The sequence below is a fragment of the Colobus angolensis genome, unplaced genomic scaffold, assembly GCF_000951035.1.
Source record: "Colobus angolensis palliatus isolate OR3802 unplaced genomic scaffold, Cang.pa_1.0 Scaffold95, whole genome shotgun sequence".
Classification (NCBI taxonomy): Eukaryota; Metazoa; Chordata; class Mammalia; order Primates; family Cercopithecidae; genus Colobus; species Colobus angolensis.
In genome coordinates this window covers 10,203,455-10,229,427 of record NW_012123487.1, presented here as the reverse complement: position 1 = coordinate 10,229,427, position 25,973 = coordinate 10,203,455, and the positions used below count along the sequence as shown (strand labels likewise).

At 35.2% G+C, this 25,973-nt stretch overlaps 1 protein-coding gene across 3 annotated transcripts in view; it reads left to right on the top strand.

Annotated features, from left to right (window-relative positions):
* Positions 1-25,973, top strand: part of CPS1 (carbamoyl-phosphate synthase 1, mitochondrial) — a 191,552-nt gene that overhangs the window by 120,075 nt on the left and 45,504 nt on the right. For all 3 annotated transcript variants that reach the window (XM_011932323.1, XM_011932322.1, XM_011932324.1), the window contains 5 exons: positions 1,370-1,514; positions 3,050-3,260; positions 4,827-5,025; positions 8,247-8,423; positions 12,632-12,750. In XM_011932323.1, the coding sequence (XP_011787713.1) occupies positions 1,370-1,514; positions 3,050-3,260; positions 4,827-5,025; positions 8,247-8,423; positions 12,632-12,750 (851 nt within the window). The remainder of the gene's footprint in view (positions 1-1,369; positions 1,515-3,049; positions 3,261-4,826; positions 5,026-8,246; positions 8,424-12,631; positions 12,751-25,973) is intronic.

Genomic DNA, 25,973 nt, shown 5'->3' with positions numbered 1-25,973 from the left:
AATGGTTTTTCTTGTTGAAGAAAAACCCTCACTCTTCCCTTGAGAATAATTAGTTATATCATTATGTCCTAAACAGTCCCCTTATTCTCTTGAGGTTATAATTAGCACCATTAAAAAGCTGCATTAACTTACCCAGGTCCCTAAGTTAACTTTTTGTATAAAATCAAAGACTTTAAAAAATAAAAATAAAAACAAGCTGAGGAACCAGGTGAAGATAATTTCAATTTTCCCTGTATCTAAATACCCATTTCACTTCTTTATAATGCAAAATACTTTTCCAAATTTATACCCTTTGTTTCCTAGATTTCTTCTTTTAGCAGGCAACCGGAATGACAAATTAATCATTATTAAATTGTTAACATTGGCTACTGATTTTTCTAACCACTTTGACAACCTCATCGTGGGCAGCTGTGGGGACAAATGTGTCACATTTTCAGTTGCACGTGCTGGAGCCTGTAGTGATGACTGAAGTTTAAAAAATCATATTGAGGCACATTACAGAAAAACTTACATTGTTATTATTTTAATGCCTATTAATAATTTGAAAAAATTCAAACTACTTTCCCTTTCACTGCCATTCCACATCAAATATATTACAAGACAATGAGACATTTCTCTCTTGGATTATCAGCCACTGCATGTCCTAAGGTCAGAGATTACCACTTTCCTATTTTGGGTTCAGTATTCTACCCATTGTGGGTGTGCCATAAATATGAAATGATAATTATGCTAATTCATGTATGCTAATTCATATCTGTCTAATCAGGCATACATGATATATGACTCAGAGTATTTAAGCATTTAGGCAGTGATTAACCATAATAATAGTCCCATATGATTCTTCTAATTCTCAAGTTTTATATGCCATCTTGGCTAACTGTTTACAACCATCATCATCTCCTTTCTCCTCCTCATCAACATCAACTAACTTTTATTGTGTGTGTCACTGCACAAAGCACCCTCAGCTATTTTAGAGAGAGCCAGAGTCTTTAGACTTATTTTTCCATATTTATTCACACTTATCACATTTTCTGGTTTCACAGAAGCCTAGCTGCTGAAATAATTTCATTTCCCTCTGCCTGATTGCTCAATTATTTTCTCTTTTTCCTAAATTAGTTTGATTTAATGTCATATCAGCACTTTGAATGGCAAGCCTCAATAATGTAAATCAAGCATATTCACTGCAGGATGCTATTCCTAGTACCTCACTGATTTTCTGACACATTGTGCCTTCTGTGCAGGAGAGAATGGAGATGGGGTTTGAGAGTTCAGTGCTGACCAGGATTTATGCCATGGTATTTTGCCAAATATCCTTGTTGAAGCCAGAGATTTTTCTTACTCTTTGATATCTTTTGTCACCAATTTCTAGGCCTTTGCTATGACCAACCAGATTCTGGTGGAGAAGTCAGTGACAGGTTGGAAAGAAATAGAATATGAAGTGGTTCGAGATGCTGATGACAACTGTGTCACTGTCTGTAACATGGAAAATGTTGACGCCATGGGTGTTCACACAGGTAGGCAAAGCATATTCAAGAACTATAGCAATGCTTTCAGCTCATTTTAGCAATGTCTTTGATGGCCATGGCAGTCTTTATAAAGTTGTTGTCTTTAAATTACTATTTCTAGTAGACAGACTAGTGATAACATTTTGGACAAGTATAGTATTTTACAGTATTGAAAATATTCTCACATTCAATTTGATCTTCACACAAACCCTGTGAAGTAAGGAAGATATTATTATACTGATTTAATTGAGGAAAAGCCAAAGGTAAGCAATATGGTAGAAATAAGAGCCATAAAACCTGATTTTGAAAAATAAGAAAGGAGGTTGAGAAGGTTTAAAGCAGACTGAGATGTTAGTCACCCAGTAAATGAGAAAATAGGCACAATAATAGAAATAAGTTTCTCAGGGAAGTACACTAGTTAGATAAGAGGGCAAAGATGATAACTTAGGATTCAAAAGTGCTAAATTTGAGGTGTGAGCAGAACTGTCAAAAAAAGGAGTTGAGAATGTGGAGATGGAATTTAAGAAATAAAATAGAAATAAAGAAATTGATAACAAAGACATTGGAAACTGTTGGCATAAAGGGGATAATTGAAGTCATAGGCATAGACAAAGTATTCAAGGGCATAGGTATAGAAAGAGGAGAGAATAGGGTTGAACTTTCATAGGTATAGAAAGAGGAGAGAATAGGGTTGAACTTTGAACTCTGGGAAACATTTAGATTTATAGGGCAGGGGAAAGAGGAAGTATTACTGTTGAATATAGAAGGGGAGAATAAAGAGTTAAGAGGAAAATCAGGGTAGAACTGTAACAACTAAGCCAATGCAAGAACTATTTTATCAAAGAGCTTTGTTTTTGGCAGTTTCAAATGCTATGTAAGACCAAGGCTGATTAACTAATTTGGCTCTTTTGGATGTCCAAGAGAACAATTTCATTGCAAAGTCAGTTCTGGGAGCTCTATTGAAAGGAATTATATGGTATCGAGTGGTAAGCAGAATTGGCAAACTTTTAAGAAGCTCATTTATGTAAAGAATGAGAGAGAAGCTTTGTATGGTCCTCTGACAACATTAGGAGAAGACTTCTGGAGGCAGTGAAGATCTGACCATGTTTGAAGGCAGAAGGGATGGAGACTAAGATTGCAGATATAAGGGGCTATGATGAGAGAAGTGAGGATGGAAAGGGATGAGATACAGAAAGCCAACTGATGAGCCAGTCTGAGTGATAATATTCTATGAAAGGAAGAACTTGAGAAATAATTTGAGATGAAGAGCAGGGAAGTTGAAGTCAATCTAGTAAGTAGATGATGGAAGCCTTGATAGCTACTTATTAGATAGATGAACTTGGGAAAAGTTAGAGAGGTTTCTAAAAGTACCATATCAGAGTAACATAGGGAAACAGGAATTGGGGGAATACTTGATTTCACATATATATCCCAACAAACCCTCAGACTGTTGTGTGTCTTACATCATGCAAGTAGATGGTTAAGTCGGTGAAGTTGGTTATTTCGATATGCCACCAAGTAATGAGTGCTTCTTGGATATACAGGTGATTCAGTTGTTGTGGCTCCTGCCCAGACACTCTCCAATGCTGAGTTTCAGATGTTGAGACGTACTTCAATCAATGTTGTTCGCCACTTGGGCATTGTGGGTGAATGCAACATTCAGTTTGCCCTTCATCCTACCTCAATGGAATACTGCATCATTGAAGTGAATGCCAGACTGTCCCGAAGCTCTGCTCTGGCCTCAAAAGCCACTGGGTAAGACCAGAATAATTGACCATGAGTTTGCAGATCCTTTGCAGACAGAAATGAAAAATTGACAGATAGTGGAAGACTGTGCTGCATTTACAAACTATGTTCCCCTTTTCTGTATGTTAGCTCCAAATCATTTATAGGACCCTGAGGACATGATTATTAATGAGCTTGTTGCCAGATTAAGGTAAATGATACTGCTAGCTGGCTTTGTTTGCTGGCTAATCATAAATGAATCAAAATCTAGGTGGCCAAAGCAAGCTGTGAAAAATCTGTTTCTTAATTGCACTTTGCAGATGTTGTTAAAAGTGCAGATTAATCCTTAATTTTAGTTTTCAACAGTTTTCTTCAGGTATATAGCCCTATAGCAAATAGTTGACAGAAAATATAGTTCACTTGACTCAAGCATGCAATACACATTACTTTTATTTTATCAAAACTCCACAAGACTGAACAGTGCGAAATTTTTTCACAAGTAAATGTTACAACCAAACAAATCTGCTGTCTGTGTAACAGCCAGTAGCAGGCATGATTGGAGGGAAAGTTAATCAAAACCTTTTGTTTCTAATAATGTATTTAGCATCTTACACTTACATTATGGCATTTAAACGAACAAAATATTTACTTCTTTAGATTTTTTTACGTCATTCCACAGCACTGCATGGAGTGGCGAAAGGCATGTTGCCCTCTGTGTAGCCGTCACAATTCTGCATTCTCATTTGGTTCTTCTATTGACCATGTGATTTGGCGCACATCACTCATTGTCTTTATCACTTTCCTCATTTGTTAGATGGAAGTTGTACTAAAGAACTCATTTTTAATTCTATAGTTCTATGAAATCTTTTCTCAAACAAAATTACCCAAACTGACATTCTGGATAAAGACAGCCAAGTTCTCAAAGTGTTAGTTTTGTTAAGGAGTCCAAAGTTCAAAGGCTACGATTGAGGTAAATGATATAGCTAGCTGGCTTTGTTTGCTGGCTAATCACAAACAAATCAAAATCTAGGTGACCAAAGCAGGCTGTGAAAAATCTGCTTCTTAATTGCACTTTGCAGATGTTGTTAAAAGTGCAGATTAATCCTTAATTTTAGTTTTCAACTGTTTTCTGATTGAGGTAAATGATATTGCTATCATTTATAATTTGGAGACAGAGCAAGGACCCAAACTTGAAATGCCTACTCCCTTGTACTAGCTAACTCCACTGTCTTCTTAGGTACAGATATGTATATATTTTCTCAAAAAATATTTTGCAGATTCTCATCTTAGTGGTGGTTAAACACAAATGGAGGTTAAACTTTATTTATCAACAAAGCTATTGATTTTAGGTTGAAGAGGTGAGGGTTGAGATTTGTAGCAATGCATGTAGAGTAAATTCTCCTGTGACCTGTGCCTCTATACTTTATATCATGACTCCTATTATTCCGCAAGTGGCTACTAAATATTGATGCAGAACAGAGAGTTAAGTGTCTTATACCCTGAAGTAGAATACCAGAAATTTTAAGAAAGACCAATTTATGTTTTTGTCTGTTTTCAATAATTGCTAAAGGAACAAAAATTGTCTTCTTTTCATAGCTACCCATTGGCATTCATTGCTGCAAAGATTGCCCTAGGAATCCCACTTCCAGAAATTAAGAATGTTGTATCTGGGAAGACATCAGCCTGCTTTGAACCTAGCCTGGATTACATGGTCACCAAGATTCCCCGCTGGGATCTTGACCGTTTTCATGGAACGTCTAGCCGAATTGGTAGCTCTATGAAAAGTGTAGGAGAGGTGAGTCCTTGGTTTATTCATCTATCTTCTTCTTGTTCTCAGTTATTTTGTCAAATTTGTGACACCATTGACAGTGTTAAAGTTGCCTGGATACTGTCAACACATGGACAGTGTTAAAGGTACAATTGACAGTGTTAAAGTTGCCTGGATATTAGCATACTAATATGCCTACAGTCTCTATTTGACTGTTAACATATTACATATGTTACATGGCCATTTTGTTAGATTTGAAGGCCTTCCTGTTCAAAAGGTGAGGCCATATGTCTGGGTATATAATATAGATACATATATGAAAACACATTCATATATATATATATAACTGAGTTGTAATATATTTTATAACCAAATCCAGAAAGTAATATAGAATATAATATATTAAAAAAGACTACTGAACTGAGTTTAAGAATTCAACTTTAGTCCATTCATGCAAACTGTGGCTTTAACTTCCTGAGACCTCATTTCCCACATCTATAAAAGAATAGGCTGGACTAGATCATCTCTCAGGGTCCTTCTAGCTCTAAAATTCTAAATTGGTACGAGCATAGTGGATTATTAAGCCCCCTTTAATTATACTAAAAAGTTCTAAGCTTTTAACATCTTTAGAAGATTTTTTAGAATGTGCTGTGTTATACTATTTGAAATTAAAGTTAGCCTTTGATTATTGCATCTTCAAAGATGCAGTGTTCTTCTGTGTGGGAGGAAAGAAAGGAATTCATATCTTTGCTGAGATTCACTCCCTTGCCTCCTTCCACCAAGTCCTAATCATTTTATGCATCCAGAAGGTTTGGGATAGTGGAGAAAACGTGAACCTCGGAACCAGCTGGACTTGGATATTTCTCTTGGCATTGCCACTTATTAGCTACAGACTCTCAGGCAAGACACTGAGTTTCAGGATCCACATCTACAAAATAGAAATAATAATACCTACCTTGCAGGATTCTTATAATACCCCCCTTAATAAATGTAATCCATCATTATTGTTATTATTAAATTAGTATTCATAAATGTTGCATAGGGGTAGAGGTTTTGAGTGTGGAAGTATGAACAAATCTCAGTCTTTATCATTTGTCTATCTACCATTTATCTTAGTTTATCTGTATCTCATCTCTATTTCTGTTGTGGCCAATGTGGGAGCTTTTAGTCTATGTATCTAAGCTGGTTAGAGTACAGAGTAAAAGGCTTGTGACATATTGTTCCATATTGTTCTTTATTTGTCCCATAACACAGATGATAGGCTAAACCCAGACCAGCCATTTCAGAAATGCATGTCACTAATCACAGAAAATATAGATTAAATCTGTCACCAATACAGGGAAGAAGAAAAAGAAATGTTTTACTGCTCAATCGTATTCACACATGAAAGGCAGAATTATTACATTTTGTCTTCCTTAATTTGTAAGATACTAATGAAAGATTTTAAAGTAATTTTGTTGTCAAACAAAAAATAAAAGATCAGGTGGAGTTTTGTTGTCTAACACCTTACATTTAGTTCAAAAAGTGAGCAAATATTTCCTGAATTCTTACTACATGCAAGACACTGGGAGGATAAAAAATGACCAGATTATAGATAATTGAGATACATTGTCTGCAATTGGTAAATTCAGAATATCCGAACTGACACAAATATATGATGAATTATTAATCTCTGGTAAATATTAAAAGATAGTATTTATATATAGGTGCTATGAGAATATAGTAGAATAGGGTTGAGGAAGCCCATTACAGTCATTCCACTGAAAAATGTGAAATAGTCACTCAAGGAAGGCATTTTAATAGTTTAGGGCAAATGTGATGGGAGGATGACTTGAACCCAGGGGGTCCAGTGAGCCCTATGGTGCCACTACACTCCAGTCTGGGTAACAGAGTGAGAATCTGTTTCAAAAAGCAAAAACATATAGAGAGAGTATTGAAAAGCACAATTTTTGAGCAAACATTTATAGTTATATATTCCTTTATTATATGGGTATCTTTTTTTAATGGATCCCATGTATCATTATATAGAATTGCTTAAGAATAATAAAAATATATGGAGAGTTACTTATAGAACTAATTTCAGCCAAATTTTAAATATGTAATACCTCAAATTTTCTTAAATATACCCAAAATATTTCCTTAATTTTACAGAACCATAAAATGTCTGATTTCCGTCAGTCTTTTCCATGCCCAGGCTAGACAATCTATAGACATATTGTCTAACTCTTCAAGATACCACTATGACTTGCAAATTGCAAATCTGAATTGCTTTAACAGGTTGTTTATTCCTGCTCTTGTGAATTTTCCCTTATTTCTAATTAAATTTGGAACTGTGTGAAAAGGTTATCTGTTTTGCTTTAGTGATCACTGAATATGTATCTTGTCACATAATTGACATGAAGATTTCCTAAACTGACATTAATGGTAATTTGAGTCTATTTGAGGAATCACAAAAGTTTACTGAAGATAGCATTATGACTGCTATTATTTTAAATTGGAGACCAAAAATGCACAGCAATCTATTATTCTATGAAAAGATTCAAAGACAATATTTATCCAGTGAAAATAACTGGGTAGGTTGCAAGATCAATTTAAGTTTAGTTCTGACATGCAACTTGTCCAAACTAAATCACCACATAATTTTTCTAATTGATTAGTGTAAGATGAGCTGTAAAGATTGCGGAAAGACACATTGAATTTGTCATAGGAAGTTTAGTCTCCTCCTATGTTCAAAATCATAATCATCAGGATTTGTTATCACTCTCAAGGTTCTATTAATATTAATGCTTAGCTATAATGAAAGCCAACCTGTCTTGAATACTGACTGATACTTATTTACAAATAGTTCTGTTTTTGTGTTAATATATTTCTGATTTCTCTTTATTTGCCTTCCATTCTAAAGAACATTTGCATAAAGCAAGATCTTACTAAGAAAAGGTCTCTATCTTCAACTTTGAATTTCTTATTTTAATACTATGGTCCAGAGCAGGTACAGGTGATTTCCTCATCAGTCTCAGCAAATACAGCTGAACTCCCTGAATGGTAAAAGACTGACCTAATGAAGATGTATTATACCAAAACCGTGGAGAAAGTGAGAGAGGAAGAAAAAAGGATCACCTTTTTTTGAGAGGCATTATGATATATTTTTTGTTCTTGTTTTATGAAACATATTTTACATCCAGTTCAGTTACAAATTAAAGATACATAAGCTCCTTCTTTCAGTATGAGATCTTAAATATGTATTACAGGTCATGGCTATTGGTCGTACCTTTGAGGAGAGTTTCCAGAAAGCTTTACGGATGTGCCACCCATCTATAGAAGGTTTCACTCCCCGTCTCCCAATGAACAAAGAATGGCCATCTAACTTAGATGTCAGAAAAGAGTTGTCTGAACCAAGCAGCACCCGTATCTATGCCATTGCCAAGGTAAGATGTTACAGGGGGCCTAAGGCTGCTGGTTGTTTTTCCAGAATGTAGTCAGTCTGGACATTAAAATAAAACTGAATCACAAAGTGGTTTTAAATCAGGGATTTTTGGAAAAATTTTAATTCTTTTATATTATTAAACTGGAAATGTCTATAGATTTCATGAGGGTCTTCTACAATTAATTATAAATTATCATTTTTTATTTGACTTTAAGCCTGGATTTAAGGGCACATTGCAGTTTTAAAGGATGATTAAATAGATAAAATGTCCCCCTTTTTAAGTATGCTTAGTACTATTACTCTTAAATAGATTTGACAATGTTGACTTGTCCTTTCCTATTAACTTTATTACATGTTCCTTGAATGTGTAAAAGTGTATTGTAGAAAGGAAGGTGCATACAATAATGTCCCTTAGTATGTGCTACTTGAGTCTAGAATAATCTTATTTATTTGCTTCTCTTTCTGTGTTTAAAACCAGCAACAGACTATAAAGGGCCCCCATGATTATAGGGCTTTCCATGTAATTATTTTATTGGTCTTACTTTCAGGAAAAAAGGCTCTACATTTCTCACTTCCCTCCACTACTTGCTTCTCATGTAAATTAAATGCCATGTTAATCTCCTTTCATATTTACTGTGCTTAGAGTTTTGAAGTTTCAGCTCATCTGATTTTATAAAAGGTGACTTGGGCAGCTGGAATCTGTCTGGTCAGAAATCCCTGAAAGGCTTTTTGACATTTAAAGAAGCGCAAGCACTAATCCTCCAACAGTATCAAACCGCACTGGTTCTACAAAGCTCCACTGACCATTGTGTGTGTGTGTGTGTGTGTGTGTGTGTGTGTGTGTGTATGTCAGTGTGTGTGTGCGGGCATGTGGGATGAGTAGATGAAAACATGAACTTTCTCTTTAAAGGGATTCCCATCTTTGTAATTTGCCTGTGGAGAAACAGAAAAATGCTGTTAGTGATTCTCAACTCATCGCAACTTTTATGTCCATATTTGAGTCCTTAAGAGACCAGAAGGAGAGGAAGGGATATTTCCTTAATTGCCTCTGATGCATATTCTCCTCACTCTTATGGTTTCTAAATGGAAAATATTTAAACCCTACTGAAATTCTGGGAGTTGCTATTATCTCTTGATGGGCATTTTCCCATGTTGAGTTTCAAGGTAATTAGAATTTTTCTCTGGTGGTGGTGGGTGGGATAGCAGTGATAAGAAGTTATTTTAGAAAACCATTTCACCTTCATCATTTATTGTCCCTATTTCAGTCTTTTACTTAAGAAGCAGCTCATGACATTCATATGTGTGTGTGTTTGTGTGTGTATGTGTGTGTGTGTGTGTGTGTATATATATATGTATATAATTTTTTCTCAGGCAAAGGACAGTAAATACATTTTTTCCTTAAGTCTAGCAATCATGTTTCTGCCACTTTGAAGGAGATGAAAAAGGAAAGCATTTCCAAGTTCCCAGCTAAGCTGTAAAACTCAAGCAAATCTCTCATTCTTTTCTAACAGACTTATAAAGGATGAGAATCTGGGAAAAACGTGTGGAGGTTCTTTCTTTCACAGGGTACCCTATGTATGAACAAGAAGTGCAGGGTCTGCATATAAATTATGATCTGCTCGAGTGCTGGGAGAAGGAACTGATTTCTGTTTGTTAGAGGTCATCATTACTGTTCATTTCCACAGCAACCAGGAACTTGGTGATTTTGACAAAGAGTGTAAGGACCGTGGAGGGCTGAAGGGGAAAAAGAATGAAGGGAGTGTGTAAACCTTTGCTTGCTTTCATGATTCTTAGAAAAGAGCAACTTGCTCTGAGGTCTGATTTTTACGGCAGTCTTATTTCAGGATGCCTGGATCATCACCTCTTTTGATTTGGGCAGAATGCAGGGCATTATTTTTGATTTTTGGAACATTAAAGTAACCTTAAACTTGTTTGGGGTCATTATAGACTTCATTACAGCAGTGTTATATAGCAAAGCTGCAGTGTTTGGAGATGAGGTCTTAGGACTGGAAGGATCTTGCTTGCTGTTAGAAATCATGGATTTGCTTTTTATCCAGTCTATCATTGATGGGCATCTGTGTTGGTTCTAAGTCTTTGCTATCACGAATAGTGCTGTAATAAACATATGTGTGTATGTGTTTCTATAGTAGAATGATTTATAATCCTTTGGGTATATGGGATTGCTGTAATGGGATTGCTGGGTCAAATGGTATTTCTGATTCTAGATCCTTGAGGAATTGCCACACAGTCTTTCACAATGGTTGAGCTAATTTACACTCCCACCAGCAGTGTAAAAGCTATTTCTCAACATCCTCTCCAGCATCTGTTGTTTACTGAGTTTTTAATGATTGCCATTCTCACTGGCATGAGATGGTATCTCATTGTGGTTTTGATTTGCATTTCTCTAATGACCAGTGATGATGAACTTTTCAATGTGGCACATATACACCAATGGAATACTATGCAGCCATAAAAAGGATGAGTTCATGTCCTTTGCAGGGACATGGATGAAGCTGGAAACCATCATTCTCAGCAAATTAACACAGAAAGAGAAAACCAAACACCGCATGTTCTCACTCATAAGTGGGAGTGGAACAATGAGAACATATAAGTATAGGAGGGGAACATCACACACCAGGGCCTGTTGGCAGGTGGGGAGATAGGGGAGGGATAGCATTAGGAGAAATACCTAATGTAGATGACGGGTTGATGGGTGCAGTAAACCATCATGGCACGTGTAAACCTATGTAACAAACCTGCACCTCCTGCACATGTATCCCAGATCTCTCTCTCTCTCTCTCTCTCTCTCTATATATATATATATATATGTGAAAGAAATCATGAATTTGACTGTAGTCGTCCTTTCCTTCCTTCCAATGAAATGACTACAGGATTCTAGGCCCTCCCTCACTGTATGTGCTTATTTGAAAATCTCCTTTGATCTATTAAAAGTTTCAGTAACGTAAGGTTCTCTCTACCTCACAGTGTTGATGGCCAACAGCTAATTGTGCCTTTAATCACTTAGAAAGTAAGACAGAATGTTAAGTCTTTGGGAACCTGACTGTAAATACAGGGAGAATTAAACAAAAGAAACATCAGTTGACTTAGGAAATGAACATGGCTTTGAGTATTTCTGTTAAATGTCATCTTACTCTAGGCAACAAAATTATGAGCCATGCCGTAGCTCAACAATTATAAGCATGGTCTCTCTGATACTAAAATTATGTAAAAGCTGTAAGAAAAGTAAGCTCCCTGGGCTGAAATATAATGGCAGAGTTACTAGTTAATGGATCTTAAAAATGCAGTGTGTTATTCTAAAATATGTTTTCTTGGAATATTTTCTGATTTTTTTCGCTGGGTATATATACATATACACATATATACATACAAGAATAAAAATAGACATCTTTTAGTACAAAGATTTTGGTTTTGAGTGTTTATCTCTTCTTTCAGTTGAATTTTCTACTCAGCTTAATGACCCATAGTTTAGTTTTACTTTTGAGAAATTGCTAAAGTGAGCTTGAGGAAGAGGCTGAGCTGCCTATCAGAAGAGAAGTTATTACTACATTGTTTTGGAATATATTAGGATTTTTAAAAATGCCTGCCTTAGCACAAAAATCATAGTGACTGATTCAAAACAATTTTTTGTTTGAAGCCATCCGTGAGGAAATATTCTGGAGGAATAATGCCAAGCCAGATCTGACCCATAAATTCTCACTGACTGTTGTATGTTTGTGTGAATGTGGAGTGAGGTGCTAAAAATATGCTATCTCCTACAGGGTAACTACCAACAATACAAATTAAGTGATCATTATATTAATTCTAGATTTTCTTACCGATTTGGCTTAACTGTAGTTTCAAGAGACTCTCTTTAGTTCCAAAGAGATGTACAAAATTTAGGGTATAAGGGGTAACATGATCAAATAAAGAGGAGCGAGTCAAAACCTGTGAGGAGATTTTTCTGAGAACACACCACTCTGATTACTCAAGGCAGGCACCGCCTCTGTATGCCATTTGTGGATATAGTTGGCACCATCTTTATGTTTATTGGAAGGAATGTCAATGATGTCAGTTTCATGTTTCATAACTCAGTCTGTAGTCTCAGGCTCTCTAAATAACACACAGAGGCATGACTCCTATGTGTTTTCAACCAAATAAGACATTTAGAAAAATGTTTGCCAAAGAAAGTATCTCTTCTCCTCTTGGCAGGCCATTGATGACAACATGTCCCTTGATGAGATTGAGAAGCTCACATACATTGACAAGTGGTTTTTGTATAAGATGCGTGACATTTTAAACATGGAAAAGACACTGAAAGGGCTCAACAGGTAAGGCAGTGTTGCTCTCATTCATGCCAGACACCTTCAGTGCAATTTTTGAAGAGTATTCTTCCTACTCTTAAGCATTTGGTCAACATCGTGATTCAATGAGGTAGATAGTGCCAATGTTGGAAAATAGTACCTGCAGCCAGGAGACAAATGGCAGTTTTTTTTTTAGATGTTTATCTTTAGAAATGTATCCATTAATCTTTTTAATCATCTTCTATTCCCACCCTTGTCATCAGACATAGTAATAAGGTCTCTTGAATGCACAAAATTGGTATACATTTATGATTATTATTTAATTATGAAATACTTTCTAGATTTAAATTTTATTAATCAATGAAATGAATATTTCTGTTTTCTAAAAATGTTCTTCTACATTTTGAAGTCTGTTTTCCCCTTTAATATCAATCTATACATTGCTGTATATTGAGGAGAAAATGTATTCCTTTTGCGTTCTACTATTTTTAAATTAGGACATTCAGTTTAGCATACAAATAAGCCACATTCAGGTTTCTCTCAACACACTCTTTACTTCTGACTAATTTACATTTTTACCTCCATCAGGGCCAATTATTTTTAAACTTCACTTTATGTTGAGAATATTTTGATAATGTAGGTGCCTTAAAATCTGCTTTTAAATTTTTCATGGGAAAACTGTTTGCTGGGGCACCTTAGGCTGATGAAATCATGGATCAGTTTTAAACATCTATCTTCGATAAGAGGAGCATATATTAGCAGATTAAGAAAGACAATATAGTCCTCTTGAACTTCTTCCCTCTAAAAGCACTCTGAAATACACTACTATTGGAAAGACGTCTCACGTGCAAACTAGGGATGTGCTTAGAGAAGGAAAAATTTTGTTTGTATAAAAATTGTTCTCAAATGATTTGACAAAATGCAGATACTTTAATCACTTAAAATATCTTTGAGGACAGTGGAAGATCTCAAAACCTGGATTGCTCAACTATTCAGCAATTGCAACATATAGTTGGGTTGCTGTATTTGCCTGATCAATATGTGGACAAACTGGGCAATAAAGCACTTGCTTTTCTTCTTGAGAAAAATTAGGTTCTTTTTCATCTATTTAATTATTGCCCATGTCAAATGCTTGGTTTTGAAAACTGAGGAATTATATCTGACGAAGATGAAACTAGTTATTGTTGCTTGTAAATCATCCTTTCTAGTCATCACATAAAATGAACAGTAGATAGCAAACAAGTTAGGAATTGAGCCTATACATTTATCTTATAATTTTGCTGACTTAAGTTTTCTTTCTTGGCTTATGATGCCAGCAGAACTTCTGTCTTGAATTATAGTTTCTTCTACTGTTCTCAGTTTCAAGCAACTGAGTTCAAATGCTTATGAAACCACTCCAGTTAAGCCACATGGGGGTGCTAGAAACTTACAGTATGCCAGTCACAGCAGTGGAAAAGACCTGGGGTGGAAAATAACAGATGTTATTGTGATTTAAATTTCCACTTGATATACGTTCTGATTTTTGGACAAATTCAATGTTTTAATTGAATAGTTTTCGTTACAACCAGAAGGCAGGTTGAGATTCTAACTAAGCATAAATAAGGGTATATTGATAGTGAAAAAGGTCCTTGGAGGATTAAAATAACACACTGTTACAGATCACTTACAATATTTTTCTGACTTCCACATTCTGTTGCATTTATTTGCCTGCAATTTGACATTTTCAATCTTCATTTTTCTGGCATAAATATATTTGCAAATAGAGATATTTTCTATTGTTCATAATCTACATTTAAAACTCTTTATGAAAAGCTTTATATCATTTCAAAAATTTAAAAAAGTATACTTAAAACCATCTCTACCGTATAAATTTGTTTTTGATCCAGAGAGGTTGAAGTGTCTATTATATAGCAAAAGTTAAAGTAAACCTGGAGTGGACCTCACAGATGATTCGTGGCATTAGCAAACCTAAACCCTGAGCTCATTATCTGAGTGTCACTTTATGGTTTAATTCCTTTCTTTTTGAAGTGTCATTGATGCACACAGAGCAATTTGATAATGATTGTTATTTAGTGGTATTAGATAAATAACAAGAATAGATGGCCACTAAAGCTACCTGTCTCAATCATTTTGTGGCACATAGGGGTCTGAAGTTGAAAGGATATGACAGCTGATGGAATGTTAAGTATGTAGGTCTTGAGTTTCCTTGCCCTATTTTAATTATACTCACCATTAGCCTGGGTCATAAGTCCTCTGCTTTTTCTCAGCCCCTCAATATCCAGGGAGGCTTAGTCATCAAGGTATGTACTGCTCCAACAGTAACAAGAGCTCCCTATTAATGATCTACCGCTGACTTACGTATTGCCAGTTTGGAGAAGGGCTGAGAAGATTAGTTGTTCTTTTTCATTTGTATTTATTTATGGTTTACTTTGAAGATCTCAGCTGCTTCTGTGTTAGAATGGCTGTCTTTAGCTGTAGGCCTAGGGGCTAGCGATTTATTTGTTGTGTGTTGAGAGAACTCAAGAATTCTCCTGCCTCATCATCCATCTCTGGTGCCAATGTGCCGCACTCCCTTTGTACTTTTCATGTAGATCCTTGGGAAGACAGGCAGTGGGGATCTCACTTGGGAAAAGAGAAGTAACTTAAGAGAAAAGTAAGAATGCTAGACATGGGTTTTCTGGTTCCATCCTTGTGCACTGGAAGGAGCAGATTAGAGAGCCAGAGAGATTGGTGCGCAGTCCTCCTCACTATAGAATCAGAGGTACATTACCTCTTTCATTTCTCCAGCTTCATGTTCTTTCTCTTAATCTCTGCTTCTAGTTTTTTTGTGAAGCTTAATTTAAATAAGTATAAATGACATCTGACATATTGTGAGGGCCCAATAAAATTTTTCTTTTCCCCTGAAAATAAAAAGTACTATTTGTTCTAACAAACGTAACTTTATGATTTTAGATATGTATTATGTATTATGATTTTAGATATGTAGATATGATAGATATTTAAAGATTCATTTTCAGACTCATAATTTTCATTTGCCTATATATTTTGCAATGTATCATTTCTTAATTTCCTTTATGATGCATCACTTATTTTAATATCAGACCTATTTTTTAAAGGAAGCAATTAATGATAGCTACTGATGCAAATGCTATTCTTATCAAAAGATAAATAGCACTCCTTTATGCTAATGAATAAAAATTCCTACTCTACAGTTGTTAATCAAGCTCAAATTCTAAAGTCCGATAAACACATTTAGTAGCAGAGGATGAGCATATCGCTAAATTGATGGTCAGTCTCTGACTTGTGTTTACATATAGTCATCCGAAGTGAAGTTTAGAATTTGAGTCCAAAATAGAATACACCCACACATGGACATAGGGAGGGGACATCACACACCGGGGCCTGTCAGGGGTTGGGGGGCTAGGGGAGGGATAGCATTGGGAGAAATACCTAATGTAGGTGACGGGTTGATGGGTGCAGCAAACCACCATGGCACGTGTATACCTATGTAACAAGCCTGCACGTTCTGTACATGTATCCCAAAACTTAAAATATAATAATATAAAAAAGAAATATAAAAACAAAAACATAGTTTTTTATGTTTGAAATGTAAACAATAAATGTACTTGTTTAAGCAATAACTTCAAACAATATATTTTAAAATAAAATACAATGGAAAATAGTAAAAAAGAATATACTCACATATTTAGCATATATAAATATTCACAGATTGAGATGGGGAAAACAAAAGAATGGTTGTAACTAGGTAGGCATCATGGAAATAACTGATGAGTTTTGTATGCCTGTGAGATAGCAGAAATCACAATAAGAAACCCCCTTCCTTGAAGGGGAGAGATAAACATGATTCATGATGATGATGATGTGTGAAGTCTCATCTTTCTGCAGGGTGATGAGACAAGAGGGATAGGTATATTAGGCCATTCTTGCATTGCTATAAAGAAATATCTGAGACTGGGTAGTTTATGAAGAGGTTTAATCAGCTCACGGTTCTGTAAACTTTACACGTAGCGTGGTGCTAGCATCTGCTTGGCTTCTAGGGAGGCCTCAGAAATCTTACATTCATTGTGGAAGGCAAAAGGAAAGCAGCTGTGTCCTATGGAAAAAGCAGGAGCCAGCCAGAGAGAGAGTCGGTGGGGGAGATGCCACATACTTTTATACAACCAGATTATGCAAGAATTCACTCACTATTGCCAGGAGAGCACCAAGGGGATGGTGCTAAATCATTCATGAGAAATCTGCTCCCATAATCCAGTCACCTCCCACCAGTCCCCATCTCCAACACTGGGGATTAAATATCAATCTGAGATTTGGGGCGGGGACAAACATAAAATCTATAACAGGTATCAGAATAATCGATTCAGCACCCTAGCTTTGAGTGCTTGCCCCCTCAGAACTCAGTATGCTGTCTTTAATACCCGAATATAGTAGCAATGGCAACCCTCGCAAGACTTCTGAAGCAATAATATCTATTCTTACCAGCTTAGGTAATAACCATTATTTAGACAGCTTTAGCCAAAAAAAAAACTCTTTCCCACTTACGCTCACTGACTTTCTCCTTTTCCACTTAAACTGCTTATTGCTACCCAAGGGCATGCTGGGGAAGCTGACTGTTGTAGGCAGTTCCCCAGATTTATAGGCTGGTGTAGTAGCATTCACTGACCTAGGGTGATAACATATTCACAGTGGATTTCTTCAGGATTTGAGAAGTTGCTTTTTACTCAATGTGATATAAGTTGTATCATGTAGGATACGAATACTTGTTATATGTATGCTTTGGAATTTAGATGTTTCATGGTCACCAAAGGTTGTTTAACTTCACATTGTCAGATCACCCTGCAAGGAGTGTGAGGAAAGTTAAGTCTATATAAATTTTTAGTGGAACCACAACGTGTGCATAATCTCTGTCCATTAGCCTTCACTGCTAAGCTACTCAGATTTTAGTCTATTTTTCCCATACTCACTCTCCCACTGCCGACTCTTTCACTCATTGTGCCCTTCCCATGTAGCATTTTAATAAATACTAAAAGAAAAATAACCTTACTCTGATCTGTTAGAAATTATAAAAATCTCACCTCTAGTTCTTTTTTTCTATTAGTGCATTGATTCAATTTTGGTCCTATAAAGATCTCCTGCCTGGAGAGAGGAAGTGCAGGTATGATACATCAAATAAAGATGTCAAATGTCTTCACCAACTAGGTTCTTCTAATATAGCCAATTCCCTACTGTAACCAAATAATGAATTTATAACTCTTAATACTGAAACCTGAATTTTGATTTAGTTTAATAATTCTGAATGCCTTCCAAGTAAAGATAATAATCACCAAATTTTTGGACTACATATTAAACACTGTTCTAAGCGCATTAGTTTGTTTAATTCCTAACACAACATTAAGAAATCCGTGATCATCCTAATTTTATTGATAGTAAACTGAGGCACTGAGAGATTCAGCAGTTTCCTCTACGTCACGTACTAATAAGTGTCAGAATTGGGATCAAGCCTAGGCAGGACTCCAGAGCCCAGGATACTTGCTATTTAACCCCTTATATTTGATATCTAAGTACATACTTACATACTTTTTCCTTTTTTTATTAAAAAGTAAACATTGTTTTTATGTACAATGTTGCTATTTATGTGAGCAATGTTGAAGACGATGTTTAAAAAGAATACTTACTTACATGTAAGTATATACTTACATACTTACATATCAAATACAATATATTTGTATTTCTATATACAATAGATGACTGCTTAAAAATAATACTTATATATATGTATATGCTTATATACTTACATATCAAGTATATGGTATGTAAATATGCATGTAAATATATTAAATACATGTAAACGTAAGCATATATATACACACAGGAACAGGTTTGTTCAGGGGTATAGAAACAGATTTGTTTAGGGGTGTAGATGACATGTAGAGGAAATAAGAAATAAGACAACATAAAACAGACACCTTCAATATAGAAACAGTAGCCAATAAAGGGGTAATAGTCCTATCATGGTAGAACCAGCATATATAATGAAAGTTTCTACTATTATTAGTAAATAAGCACAGGTACAAACATCCTTCTGTTGGACCCCTCTTGCTATAAGTATGTAAGGAATTCAACTATAATAGAGCTTATGAGAAAGAACTATTTCAGGACTTTACACCCCAAAATTATTATTTATAATACCAATTTGGATTGGCAATTTTATATTGAAAGACAATCATGATACTTAAAAAAGAAGACACATGAACAGGCAAGAAAAAAAAAGTGAGAGTACTAATTACCAGCTTTAAGCATCTGTTTCTCCCCCTGGCTGTAACTCTTTTTAAATTTTTTATTTCCTTATTTTTTTTGGGGGGGGGGGTTCTTTAGCTATTTCTGACTGACATATCCAGCTTGGGGATTTTATTATATCTGCCTAAATTGTATAATTTTTTTCTTTTACTGACTAAAACTAAGCTGAATTAAGTTTTGAATCCTTGCTTCAAGTGATGAGCTTAAAGAAGACGGCCAGCCTCTGCTTGTGCTATATACCATGTTAAATCATCAAAGTGAAGGTTTTCCACCATTTATGATGATTGTTTGTTCTTGTGCATTCCATTCATTTTGGGCAATTTTCCTGGAATGGTCTATTTTGCTGTCTTGTTTTTATGTACAATGCTGCTATTTATGTTAGCAATGTTGTAGATGACTACTTAAAAAACATCTATTTTCATTCATTTTGCATGTTCAAAAGTAGGAGATATAACCATTGTGATACAATTTATACCATATAAGTATTGGAAGCTAAGATTTGTATTTGTTTCCCTATTGTTGACATAAACTTTACTATGGATTTATTTACAAATTATCCAGATATTGCTTTTGTGTAATATTCTATAGATTTCATGTGTGTGTGTGTGGTTTTTTTTTTTGCTATCCTCACTCTAATAACTTTAATATTCTCTTTCCTCTTTACTGCTTATAGTCAATGTAGTTAAAGAAAAAAGAGTAAAGTGCACTTTTGAAGGGTCCAATTTCCATCCGAAATCACTACGTTTAGTGTGATAAACTATGTCCATTGGTGAGTGGTGAAAAATCATAGGTGTGCCTATTGCTTAGGAAAACAATCTAGGACAACCCTGGTGAGTTCCACTTGGGCATTCAAGTGCTAAATTGAGCTCAGTAAAGTTGACCATTTCCCTGCAGCCACAAACTTCTGGCAGATGTAATAATGCAGGTGTCACCTTAGCTGGAACACTCCCTTTGAATGTCCTCTCCTACACATGCTAGCTTCTATTGACTTTTTATTTAACTTGCTCATGAGGCATGGCAAAAATCGGGCAAGAAAGTTTTGTGCTTATGCTTGATTGAAGTTTCTGGGGGAAAAGTGTCACCTAAGAGTTGTTAGAACTGGCCAGGCGCGGTGGCTCAAGCCTGTAATCCCAGCACTTTGGGAGGCCGAGACGGGTGGATCACGAGGTCAGGAGATCGAGACCATCCTGGCTAACCCTGTGAAACCCCGTCTCTACTAAAAAAATACAAAAAAAAACTAGCCAGGCGAGGTGGCGGGCGCCTGTAGTCCCAGCTACTCGGGAGGCTGAGGCAGGAGAATGGCGTAAACCCAGGAGGCGGAGCTTGCAGTGAGCTGAGATCCGGCCACTGCATTCCAGCCTGGGCCACAGAGCGAGACTCCGCCTCAAAAAAAAAAAAAAAAAAAAAAAAGAGTTGTTAGAACTTAGATATAAGAAACAGAAGGGTCAGTACTTTCTGATGACAATGTATATTTTCTGGTAGAAAAAAAATCAACAATTTTCATCTTAAACTACTAAATATACAAGTAATTTAGAGAAAGATAATATAACATATAATTACATTATAATGTTTGTGGTACTTTACTATGACATATTTTTGTGATAGCATCTATTATTTTGGGTATAGAAATGAGAATGGAGATGATTGAACACTTTAATGGAACCCATTAATTTGACTTGCAGAAAATGGTCTTATGTCTTCTAATGTTACTACTAACTCATACGATATTCTAAGCCTCAGTTTCACCCTAGTGAAAACAAAACAAAAGGAAACAACAAAAACTCCCTTCTTATTTTACTGGTCAGCCATGCAGCTAGCTGAATATATACTCTATGTAAAGTAACAAACTTTAAAAAAAAAAATCTTACCACTTACTACATATTACCATTCTATGCTTTCAGTCTTCATACTGCAAGCCATTTATATAATAAACTTCAGGAATGCTAAAAATTGGGGCGTACATATACAAGTACTTATTTATTTGTAAGAGAAGAGTATTACCATGGGAAATTTTATAACTCTGTGAACTAATGCCAAAAATACATTTTATTTTTAATTTGCTTTTATGTTCCATGTAATAAAAGGATATTTTAGGTGATGTCATAGGTTTGATAGGACTCCATTAATTTTTAAAGTAATAATTTATTGAGATAGATATAACATTTTACATCAAATATTTAATGTTCTGAGAGTCTTCATTTGTTATTTAAATAGTGTTTTCATAGTTTTGGCAAATAATTGTGCATTTTTGAATGTGTGAGAGAGTACTTACGAGTCTGGCATGGACAAGATGAATGTTTTGCTTGAAAGGTTTTCAGAGTAATATTCAGATGACTCATAAAGTGCCTATTATGTTTCTGTATATTAATTATTGTATGTTTGATAGTTCATAAGTATAGAACTTAAAAATTTTAAGTTGATTTAAAATAACACATACTCAGAATATGTGTGTATATATCTATAGTCAATAATTAATACATTATTCCTATGTTAATGTCTCTGAACTAAGCGTGATGGGATATATATTTACTTGATGCCATTTATTTTTATTAGGAACTGTTATTAGACCAAATGGTGTTTGTTCTTCTATTCAGTCATTATGTACTGGGTACCTACTATGTGTAAGGTTTTGTGCTAGTTCCAAAGCCATTTGTTGATGAATAATCACTAGTTATTAGACCAAATGGTATTTGTTCTTCTATTCAGTCATTATTTATTGGGTACCTACTATGTGCTAGTTCCAAAGCCATTTGTTGATGAATAATCACTAGTCATTGAACCTATAATATAGGTTTATAACCTATGCAAATAGCTATACATAAACAGGACACATTAATGGACATGTGAGAAGCAGAAATATGAATTCATGAAAGTTTAGTGGAGGTTAGACACAAAAGCTCTTAGCTAACTTACACATATTGTCTCATATAAGTCTCAATGTATAGTTTTCAGAAGGTATGTGTCTCTATCCCGTATTTTATGAAAGAAATGATGACTCAGAATGTTTAAGTAAATTCTCCAAAGTTTTACAGGTAGTAAATGTTGGAGCCAGGTTTTAAGTTCAGAAATTTCTCAATCCAAGGACTAGGAGCCAAAGAAGAGAGAATTTAAAATACATGAAATAGGAAGACAGTTTCAAGAGGATTGCATGGTTTAGAGAGAGAAGAGAGAAACAGAAGTAAGTCCTCGTTTGATGTTGGGTAGATAGGAGTGGAAGCTAGACTATCAGGACCAAATATATAGTGAGAAAGAAGAAGTAGGTAAAGGTATGAATTCTACTCAGGAACTGACAATTTGTGTTTGCTCTTTATCTTATTTATGCTATTTTTCATAACAGTGAAAATCTGACTATGAGGAAATTAAGATAATATAAGAAGAAAAATTAAATTGGATATTAGCTACCTGTTTGTTCATTGGGTGAAACAGTGGGTGCCACACAATCTTACTTCATTGTTCTGTAAATATTGCATATATACTAATATCATCTCCCAATTAAGTTGTAATTTTCATTAGGGAAAGTACCCAATACCATAATATCTTAATATGCTTTTATTATAGGTCTTTCTTAGCAAGAAATTTTGTTAATTTGTATGAGTGTAGAATAGAGTTCACTGTGGCATAAGGTATAAGTCGTAATTTCTGAAACAGATACAGATGGTTTCCAATTCATTATTTACCATATATTTTCTTGGGAATTGATATATGGTGTTTTGTATAAACATCAAAAATATTTGTATGATAATATAATAAATAAATACTCTTGGTAGAAAGTGAAAATCATCATTTCTTAGTGATGGGAAAGGAGGGAGAATTGTAGTGGAGCAAAATGCAGATAACTCCTGGTTATTCAAAGGGATTGAATTCACAAAATTCACAAAATTATTAATTAGAAAATACATAGCCCAATATATAAACTGACTGCGTTGGGAAATACTGTAGACAAACATCTCTAGGTTTTAATTTTTTAAAGTAGTTATGTATCTACTAATTAGCTAGGAAGGCTCTGAATAAACTGTTTTTTAATAAAAGTAGATTTATCTAATTTATATTGTCAAAGATTATATACACGTAGGCATTACAGGTATATTGTGAAATCTCTAATTCTTGGTGAGAACTAACCAGTGTTTGTGTACTCTTGATCTTCAAAAATTATCCACATTTTCAAATGTTTGCATTTTCTGAGAAGTTTTTGTGAGAAATATTCATAGACATTTTCAACTATATGAAAGGATATTATTTTATTAACCAGTGAAGAAGGTTAAGGCAAAAATAAATACTTGTTTAAAATACAGATATCTACTGTATTTCTCTGGTGATGTTAAAGTACATTTCTATTATAATAAAGGTGAAAAATATCACTATCCTATTTTTCTGGATGGTGAAACTGAATCACACGAGGTGTGTGTCATACTTTATGTCGCACCAGTCAGAGGAAAGCAAGGAATCTAGCCCAGGGCTCCCACTTTCAGTTTTAGTCACTAACCCTTTTCAAAAGCTTCTTTCTTGAGATATGACTTTTAAATCAGACAGCTGGAGATCAGTTCCTCCTTAGCTGTCAAGTTGTGAGCTGCCTGCATTGTTGACCCCACTTAGAGGGGAAACATTGCGAGGAATTTGCCCTTTTCCAAAACTCTTGGGGAAAAACACAGGAAGTCTGGCAGGGAGAAAGCCCCAGCAAGTCACCTTTGAAAAATGTAAACAGGATTTTCAAGGGTACAAAGACCCAGGATAAGAGTTTTCTTTTTAAGTTTCACTTTATTTATAATAAAAGATTGCATGTATTTATACACAATATATGTCTATAGATAGATTTTCTTTAAAATACAAGTACCTTGTCTTCCATGTTTAGGCAGGTATGAGTAAAATAACTCTTGAGCGTAGAATGGAAATTAAATTTACACAAAATAGGCTGCCAGAGCTATAATTACAGAAGCTGGATAATTAGTTGCTGACCCCAGAATTTCTTCACCTGATAATTTATACTTGAGATGCCTTTATGGGGCATAAAACCTTCGAGTCTGACCTTTGGATAGCCACGCATTTCATATCCAAAGAGTGTAAGGCAGCGACCATGCCTCCCAACAGTGGAGTAAATGCCTGAGAGCGCTGTCTCTCCAGAAGATCAATTTTGATTTGCAGGGAGTCAAAAGTATGGTGGCCCTCACCACTTCAAGGTGTGAGTACAGAAATACGCCACAGGAGAGGAAAGAAAACAAAGAGAGCTGAGGTGCTGGGCCAAATGGAGGCGACTTGCTAGTTTTGCTCTGCTAAACTTCTCCTGCTTCTTCTCTTCTTCCTCTTCCTCTTTCTCCTCCCTGTTGGTCTGTTTCTTTCCCTTCCTCCTTTTCCTCCAGCAATTGCATCTAGTAAGCACTTATTACTTTCTTGGTGTTGTGCTGAACACTTACCACATTTATTATTTTATCTGACTGATGAGTCTTTTTCTCAGGATGATGGAACATGACTGCAGGTTTTGGGCAAAGGTATTAGCCTTTCTGAGGTTGAAGTAGGCATTTTGACACTATTTGCCTATATAACTATAATGATGATGATGTAATGGCCATCACAGCAATATCTACCTGGCAGTATCAAATTGCAGCTACTTCTTCTACCCCTCCCCTTCTACCCACTCTTCAGCTGATAAACTGATGAGTATATACTTGTAGTGTCAAGTGGATAATTTTTGCTCTCATGGATATTAATGTGCATTTTACATGTCTTCTTATGAAAAACCCCAGATAATAAAGATATCTGCTTTCCGTGTAGGTAGTAAGCCTCCTATCAACATAGATTGAATATGACATGTCACTGGGAATTTAATTCTAGAATTTTCCCACATCCTCCTAAAAATAACTTCTTCTTTTCCTCCTTTCTAAAAATGGCTTACATTTTTTCCTTCAAGAACTAGAAAAATGTAGTCAAAAATTATTCTTATATATCTTACATTTTTCTAGGAAAAAAATATGCAGTAGTTATTAGTAGATAGGCTTCTGTTAAGTTTTTGGGAGGCCAAGAAAGGCGGATCACGAGGTCAGGAGTTTGAGAGCAGCCTGGCCAACATAGTGAAACCCTGTCTCTACTAAAAAACAAAAATTAGCTGGGCATGGTGGTGGGCACCTGTAGTCCCAGCTACTTGGGAGGCTGAGGCAGGAGAATCGCCTGAACTGGGGAGGCGGAGGTTGCAGTGAGCTGAGATCACACCACTGCACTCCAACCTGGGCAACAGAACGAGACTCTATCTCAAAAAAAAAAAAAAAAGTTATTTATTTTAACAAGGCTCTAAGTAATTCTTTCTAGAAGTCTAAGAAAGATATATTCAAAGTTATATTTATGTATTTGTTGCTTGGTACAACCTATGTGATGTTTGGAAAATTACTCTGTGGAAACATGATGATTTAAACAAAGATGATAGAGATGTTTTAAAATACAGGACTTTCAAATAAATGTATTTGCAATAACAAATTATGAAACATCAAAGAGTGCCCATTCAATCCCTATTTTCTATGAGGCCTTATAAAGTGTTTCTTTTTATCTGTTAGATTTAAATTCTGTACACATAAAAATCTTATATTCAGGGGAAAATCAAGAGTTTTGCTTACTCAATACATCTTTATTTTGGGGAAGGCATACATTGAATAGATTTAAAATTATAAATAAATGTATTCATCAGAAATAACAGAAACGATATTTCATAGTATGGACTTAACCTTTTAGTCCAATTGGCTCAAGCAAAAGCTATTTGATTGATATCAGCATGCTTTTTTTGAATATAACAGAACACTTTCTTATCTATGAATTGACATAACTTACTGCTTTGGTTAGGCGGTTTCCATTTGTTTTTTATCTTGGTAAAGACGAAAGGTAAAATTCAAATTTGGTAAAATCAAGGGCAGAGAGAGAGTCACTGCATCTTAAATTAAGAACCATGGCCCGGG